This window comes from Arabidopsis lyrata (genome assembly GCF_000004255.2).
Source record: "Arabidopsis lyrata subsp. lyrata unplaced genomic scaffold ARALYscaffold_2, whole genome shotgun sequence".
Classification (NCBI taxonomy): domain Eukaryota; kingdom Viridiplantae; phylum Streptophyta; class Magnoliopsida; order Brassicales; family Brassicaceae; genus Arabidopsis; species Arabidopsis lyrata.
The window spans coordinates 2,734,823-2,743,395 of record NW_003302554.1 but is presented as its reverse complement, the minus strand read 5'-3'; the positions used below and the strand labels follow the sequence as shown (position 1 = coordinate 2,743,395).

The window sequence follows — 8,573 nt, the reverse complement described above, 5'->3', positions numbered from 1 at the left end:
AAGACCTTGACGAAAAGAAAACACAGGCTCCTCAAGTGGGTCTCTTGATGTTGTAATCAATTAATTTAAGAATACAATGAAAAGATATATATATATATATATATATATATATATATATATCATAATACTATATTTTATTTTGGAATTACAAAGACCAATTCCTAAATAAAGGGGAATTAAAGGGAGTACAACTCCTATAAACAAAGGGAAAACATAAACGTGGATTTTGTTTTCATAGGAACACTAAAACCACTCTTATTTGCGAGCACACTAGAAAATTAGAAAACGTACGTATCATTTGATCATAGTATTAATTGTTTATATTTCGGGATAATGTTTGTTGCAGTTAGGTTCGCATTTGTGAGATGTGCTGGCCTCACCTTGACTGCTCTTAGCTTTCTCAGAATTATCACGCATCAGATTCCTTCTATGAAACGAACAATCTTTAGCATCCTTGAGATACGCCTCTCTTGGCTCTTTATCGATCATGGTTAGAATCAACTGATAGAAATTTCTCACATCCGATTCTTTAAAAGAAGGAATCTTCTGGGTCACGTGCATCTCAGTTTCCTTCTCATCGTAGCAGTTTTTGAAACAGAACATAAACTCATCAATGCTTTGTTTTTCTAGCTTGACCGTAGCCTCCTTCATAGCCGGGAGCAGCTGCATCTCAATAACCTCGCGAGTTTCTGGTCTCATCTACAATCACCCCCACAAAAAATAGATTTATCATAAGAAACACTAAAGAGAGTAAACAAAAGTCTATCCACTTCCAAGATTTCAGATATTATCACAAATGCCCTCAGAAAAATCATCCGCAGATCACAAGAAATAAAAAAGATCCAGACTGAAAAAAACATGAAACAGAGCCAGTAACTTGTTACATAAGCATAAAGTAGCAAAATTTCAAAATCAAGACAAGACCCAACAACGATTAACTAAAAAAAGGGTACCTTTGATCGAAGAAATACAGAGAAAATTATTGGAAACAGAGGAATTGAAACAAGGATTATAAGTAAAAACACATAAGTGTAATTAGTAAGGTGATGTTTGATTGAAGAAAACAAGTATTGTAAGTAAAAGAAACATAAAGGTTTAGTATTTGCTCTGTTTTTTCAAGACCCATAATGCAAGAAACAAAGCCCAAACATGCGATCAACTAAAAACGTACCTTTGATTGAAGAAAAACAGACAGAAATGAATGGGTAAGAGGGGAATGAAACGAAGATTGTAAGAAAGAGTAGAGAATGTGTTTAGAACCTTTGCTTGGCTCTGTTTTTATAGCCAAAACTTCAAAACCCAATTACGCAAGAAACAAAAAAGATTAGACCTGTGATCCACTAAAAAAGTAGCTTTGAAATGTGTAGGAAAGAGCAATGAAACAAAGGTTTTGAGTAATCCGACGATGTTGTTAGTACTCACTTTGCTTTATAGGCAAAATCGGCAAAGCATTGTGTTCACGTCTCTCTAATTTGCTAATTCAGTTAAGGGTTAGTTGGAACTAGAGAAATATATTTACAAAAAAAGAATCAACCTTCCCATTTAAGTATCTACCCAAAATTTCCAACGTTGAAAAACCAAGAGAAACAGAAAGAGATGAATCTCACATCACCATCACAAACTCATCATCACTTGTTGTAAATTGTAATTTTTTTTTTCTTTCTTATTAGTGTTGGTTTTAATCTAAAATAAATATCTCGGATGCTATTACAAAACCTCAACTGTTTTTGTTGTCTCGAATACTAATATTGTATAACGTTGGTTAGTCACAATTTATTGATATGCATGCAATACAACCTTTTCGAGAGGCTATGGTCTAATGACTTAGAAATATTGTATTGCTCATAATTTTTCCTATATTGTTCCTTGCTCATAATTTTTCCTATATTGTTCCTATATAATTTTTTTCTTCTATATAGAATACACTATAACAAAAATTAAATTGTAATTGCTTAACAGAATTGATTTTTATATATTAATAAATTTTTAATAACAATCACCCCCATTGTTTAAAAAGCTTCGGAATTCATATTAATTTATCTTTTTTCAAACAAATAAAAATCATGTTTATTAATTTATCAACGTCTTGGGAGATTCAATACGTTAAAAATGTTGGTGGAGTGAGAAAATGATGTACATAATTTACCACTCTTTGCATGCCATATATGGGAAGGATTATAGTTTGAAATTTACATCGTCAAGAAATGCCAAAACTACGAAAAGTTGATAAAGTTGTTATATAGTTAAACACTCTTTGAAAACTAAATAAAAAGGATTATCAAAAAAGTGAAAAGTAAAATATTGACGAAGAGATGAGGCTGATTCAGTTTAAGCAAACTCTTTCATTTCATGCATCCCAAATTTTACGTGGACCACTAAACTAATTAAAACGCTTTGTGATGAGTTTGCAACACGAGAGATGAAATCATAAGATATGTCACCATGCCAATTTTAAACATTAATGTGCATTAATAAGAGATCAAGTATGCATTTATATCCTCAAGTGGGTCTCTTGAGTTGTAATCAATTACAACTTACGAATAAAATGAAAATTAGATATATAAAATTATTTTTGGTTTTTCATTACACTGTTTTTATTTTGGAATCACAAAGACCAATTCCTAAACAAAGGGGAATTAAAGGGAGTACAACTATAAACAAAGGGAAAACATAACGTTGTTTTTGTTGTATAACGAACACAATAACCACTCTTATTTGTTATATAGAAATTTAGAAAACGTATCCTTTGATCATAGTATTATTTATAATTTTTGCTGCAGTTAGGTTCACATTTGTGAGATGTACTCTGGCCTCACCTTGACGCCTCTTAGGTTCCTCAGAATTATCATCCCCCTGACTCATTCTTTCACTAGCACAATCTTCAGCATCCTTGAGATACGCCTCTTTTGAATCTTTATCGATCATGGTTAGAAACAACTGATAGAAATTTCTCACATCCGATTCTTTTAAAGAAGGAATCTTCTGGGTCACGTGCTTCTCAGTTTCCTCCTCAGTGTAGCAGTTTTCGAAACAGAACACAAACTCATCCGTGCCTTTTTTTTCTACTTCCCCCTCGAGGTTGCCCTTAACCAACTTCATAACTGGGAGCAGCTTCTCAATAATAATCTTGTGAGTTTCTGGTCTCATCTACAATCACACCAACAAAATGGATTTATTAATATAAGAAATCCTTGAGAGAACAATTGATCATCTAAAATTATCAAAACTAAGACAATAATTAAAACCGGAGAGGAAACACTAAAGAGAGTAAACAAAAGTCTTATATATCACCCTTCAAGATTTCAGATATTATCACAAATATAATGCCTTAGGAAAGATTCTTTCAACGCACATTCAAGAAAGAAAAAAAAAAAAGATCCAGACTGAAATTAAACAACATGTTACATAAGCAAAAAGTAGCAAAATTTCAAGACTAAGACAAGACCCATAAATCCATAATGCAAAAAACAATCTAACAAACCGGAGATCAACTTAAAACCAAAAAAAAAAGTACCTTTGATCGAAGAAATACACTGAAAAGTATAGGAAAGAGAGGAATGGGACAAGGATTTTAAGTAAAAAGACACAGAAATGTATGTAATAATATGATGTGTTTGGTGCTTGCTCTGTTTTTTTCAAGACCCAAAATGCAAGAAACAAAGATCAGCCAAGCGATCAACTAAAAACGTACCTTTGATTGAAGAAAAACACACAGAAATGTATAAGAAAGAGAGGAATGAAACAAGGATTGTGATTAAGAGTAGAATGTGTTTAGTACCTTTGATTGGCTCTGTTTTATAGGCAAAACTTCAAGACCCATTACGCAAGAAACAAAAAGATCAGACCTGTGATCCACTATAAAAGTAGCTTTGAAATTTGTAGGAAAGAGAACAATGAAACGAGGTATTTTAAGTAATCTGACTATGTGTTTAGTACTCGCTTTGCTTTATAAGCAAAATCGGCAATGCCATTGTGTTCACGTCTCTCTAATTTGCTTATTGAGTTAAGGTTTAGTTGAAACTAGAGAAATATAATATTTACAAAACAAGAATCAACATTTCCACTTAAGTATATATCTAATCTACCCAAATTTTCCAACGTTGAAAAACCAAGAAAAACAGAAAAAGAGGAATCTCACATCATCATCACTTCTTGTAATCTTTTTTATTTTATTTTTTATTAGTGTTGGTTTTAATCTAAAATAAATATCTCGGATGTTATTATAAGATATCAACTGTTTTTATTGTCACGCAAATGATTATACTTGGTTAATAACAATTTATTGATATGCATGCAAGTGCAATACAACCTTTTCGAAAGGGTATAGTCTAATGAGTCAGAAATATTTTACTGCTAATGCTCGTCTTCCACTAAAAACATCATCGTCGAAATTGTTCCTTGCTCATAATTACATATCAATATATATACCACCACCTGACTTATTTATGAATATACATCAAAATAATTTTTGAAGTGACCAAACAAAGCGTACGTTATGAGTATCTCGCGTTTTGTTTCCAACAGTTTAATTAAACCAAGTCTGATATTCTTTTATCTATAGATAAGACCATCTTGTATTGAATCATCAAATCATCAATGGTGTTTTTCATTAGCATTCCAACACCCTTTTTTTTTACGGGTGCATTGTTATTGATCATGATCAAATCAGTAGATTGTCCCCCAATATATTGCTATATTAAAATCTGTGAGATTGTTTAAGAGTTTTCTAATAAAGAAAATAAGTTTTTTTTTTTTACAACTGTGTCTACATTATCTGATCAATAAACAACCTTTTAGAATTCTACTTGCAAACTTTCTTATTCTAAAAGCAATTTAGAATAAACTTTTTGACATTTCCTGTAATCATTTTAACGTTTCTTAACTTCAAATTAAAACCCATTTTCTTTAGAGAATGGATTCTTGATTTCTTTCACAATTCTTGTGGATCTTCCTTGTTTGCAAAAGAATGAATCACCCTTAGTTCAACAATATTGAGTATCCACAAAATCACAACGAATTGGTAGACACTTAATATTCATATTCAACATCATTCTTTTGGTTTCGAAATTGTTCCGTCGATGAAACCATCTTTCTTCTCTACTGATTCGTCAAGTTACCGCCATTGAACTGAACTTAAGTGATAACTACACCAAAACATTTGTTTGCAGTCAATTGGTCCAACAATTTTTGGTGTAATGATTTGTTCTGTAGCCTTCTCTCTTTTTTTTTGGGTCAAAATTCTGTAGCCTTCTCATTCGACATATTTGTCATAAAATCAATTGGCTCTGATAGTCTGATCATACCGTGAACAAGAAACGACTATGTTATTTTCGTTGGTCTTGTTGAAAAGTTACGTTAAATCATACATACATCTCAAGGTGCAAACAGAAAAGGAAACTAATCAAAGAGATTAGCTGGTTGGATCCAGATACTTAGACAAAAAACATCATGACAAGCTTCTCAGCTATATAATGTTTAGTATTGATGATTGGCAAGCAATTCAATTTCGCGGTGATTCAGTCTCATAAGTCATCATCCTCAAGTCTAGTACGTCGTTTACTTTTAAGTAAAATAGGGTTACAACTAATTTATGAATAAAATAAAAAGATGATGATACAAGTTGACAAAAGAGAAACAAATATATATAAATTAGAACACAATGATTTTTAATGGTAGTTTTTCTTCTTCTGATTTTTCATTATTATGTTTATTTTGAAAGCACAAAGATGTTGGAGTACAACTCCTAAACAAAGACTAAGTTTTGTTGGAACCGATCTGGTCTCCAGATTCGTTTCGACTTGTTGTATAAGCATGTTTTGCCTCAGCTAGCATAACCTCTAGCCGCTTGTTCATCCTAACTTCATCGTCGTCAATGACCTCGCCGTTCGCCGTCTCACCCTTCTGCAAAAGTTCAATTAGTTTAATGAACTGGATGAGGTTAATAATGTGAAGGGGATACTTTTCCTCCTCTTGCTTGTTGTCCACATCCGATTCCGCCTCAGATGCACGGGGACTCGATGCCATGGATGTGGTTATGAAAGATATAAGAAAATATGTATAGAAACTAGATGGAACGCAACAAATCAGATCCAAGAAATGAAAGAGAATCTTATTATATAGAGATGGTTCCTTTTCAAATGAGTTTGACATGTATTGAAATTTTAATTAACGGAATCGTGACACGTACGTATCAATTGATAGATCTTTCATATTCAAACTAGAGTAGGTTACAAATTTTGATTATTTCATTCTTGTTTTAATTGTTATACCAATTTTATCAGATTCTTTTTCAAGTAAAAGTGTAACTAAATTTTGATTTTATTTCAATTAATTTTACAAAACTAATCTTATTTACTTTTAAATATGCATGCATTAACTTTTGATTCTCATCTTCTTATCTTATACTCCCTCCGTTTCAAAATATAAGGCGTTTTGGAGAAACTTTTTTGTTTCAAAATATAAGTCGTTTTCAAGTTTCTATGCAAATTATATATTACTTTAATATTTTTTGATTATTTTTAGGGTAAATTGCATGTTATGGCAGTTGACCAAGTTTTAATTTCAAGTTTTGGCAAAGTGAGAATGAGCTTTCATGTTTTGACATTTTGGCCAAAATCTGACCATTTTACCCCTACCGATGTACTGTTCACTGTACGGTTCAGTTAAGCGTACGGTTCAGTTAAGCGGTTCACTGTACGGTTCAGTTAAGAGGTTCAGTTACGTACACTGTTCCGGTTACGCAATATATTTCGTTCTTAATTGATTTGTGCGGGAGTACAGTGACAAGTTGGGATTAATAACATTAAAACACAATGAGACATCAGTATTTAATGCCCAAAAAGTTTAGACATGACTCATGTCACAATTAATGCAAAAGTCATCATTACTTTTTCTAATATTAGTTTATATGTGTGAATAGTTGTAAGAGACAAACATGATCCATCAAACAAACAAATTTTTCTGAACGAATGTGATTCTGCATCGGTTTGATCTTCTTGATTTACAAAGTTTGGAGCCAAGACAAGCATTGAACGTGTAAGTAATGAAATTGGTTAAGAAGTTTTTTGTTTTAACACACTAGGGTCTTGATTGTGTGCTAAGATCAACATTGTTTTTATATAAAACCCCAGAATATTTTTATTTCCACTTTTTTTAGTTGAAATTGCTAAATGAGGATAGATTTATGTTTATAAGTGTGTAGTTGGGAATTCTTTTTGTTTTTTGTAGATATAATCATGCTTTCATTTGCATTTAATGGGGTTCTGCTGAATTTATGATGTAGGTTGGTAATGGATATTCCCGTATTTACTATGGTGGGTGAGTGGAAATGCAAAGAAGAAGAATGGAAATTTGAACCATGGGAAGGCTGGTTTGGTCGTTGTGTACGTGTTAGGCAAAACATGACGTACACGGCATTTGTACGTACATTATGCGAGGTTTTCAGTTTGAAGTGCACCGAATGCAATCCAATAATTAGTTACTGGATGCCGGGAAAGATGTCAGTGATGATAGAAAGTAAACGCCCTCCTGTATACATTGACAATCAAATGAACCTGGATACATTCTTTTTGATTCGTGGTGGGGATCCTAGTGTCACCTTGTTTGTCTCTTTCATTACAACCGTCAAGGCACTCGGGAATACTGTCCCTAGGACCGATGGTGAGAGTTACCGTGTGTGTGGGAGTGCAACGACACCAAATCCCATCGTAGCGGCTTCAAATGTAGATGGAAATAATGAGGCCGTAGATGAGCAAGACGACGTTGAAGACGATAAAACAGATGAGGATGAAGAAGAGGAGGAGGACAACGAAGATGGTGCTCGGTATGATGATTATCAGGGTGATGATGGATCTATGGGGGGAAGTACCCTCGATCCTACTATAGACGGTAGTGAAGGCAGTGGCGAAGATTACGATTACAACAAGTGGAACGATTTAATTATTGAAGAATATGGAATAGGGAATGTTGAGGAGGACGTCATTCTCACTCAACAAACGGTTCAACATCCAGGGGAATTCAGTCGTCTATTGGCAGAGTGTACGTACACAAGTCATCGTGTACGTGGGGGAGATAACTCGGTTGACCGTACACCAACGGTGACTCCAAGACGTATGTGTCAACATGGTTTGTACCAATGTATGTACACAACAGAATGTGTACAAGATACAGGCTGCGAAGGTAACACCGATACCAATATTAATGGTATAGACGATGTCTCTGGGGATGATGTTATCGACCGTGGTATTGGAGATTCCCCAAGTGGGACACTGAATGATAATCGGCTAGTTACTGCACCTGGCGGAGATAACATTTCTCATTCGGGTGACCGTACACCAACGGTGACTCCAAGACGTACGTGTCAACATGGTTTGTACCAATGTACGTACACTACAGAGTGTGTACAAGATACAGGCTGCAAAGGTAACACGGATACCAATATTAATGGTATATACGAAGTCACTATCGACCGTGGTATTGGAGCTTCCACAAGTGGGACACTGAATGATAATCGGTTAGTTACCGCAGCTGAGGCTTACGAAGTGTATAATGACTTTTCTATATTACATGGTGGC

General features: G+C 33.8%; 1 protein-coding gene across 1 annotated transcript; it reads right to left on the bottom strand.

Moving 5' to 3' along the window:
* Positions 1–180: 180 nt before the first annotated feature.
* On the bottom strand, positions 181–1,601 carry LOC9322630. Its single transcript, XM_021034475.1, has 2 exons — positions 1,172–1,601; positions 181–699 (listed from the first exon to the last, which is right to left on the bottom strand). The coding sequence occupies exon 2, from the start codon at positions 697–699 to the stop codon at positions 319–321; it is 381 nt and encodes a 126-aa protein (XP_020890134.1). The 5' UTR covers positions 1,172–1,601; the 3' UTR covers positions 181–318.
* Positions 1,602–8,573: the final 6,972 nt, after the last annotated feature.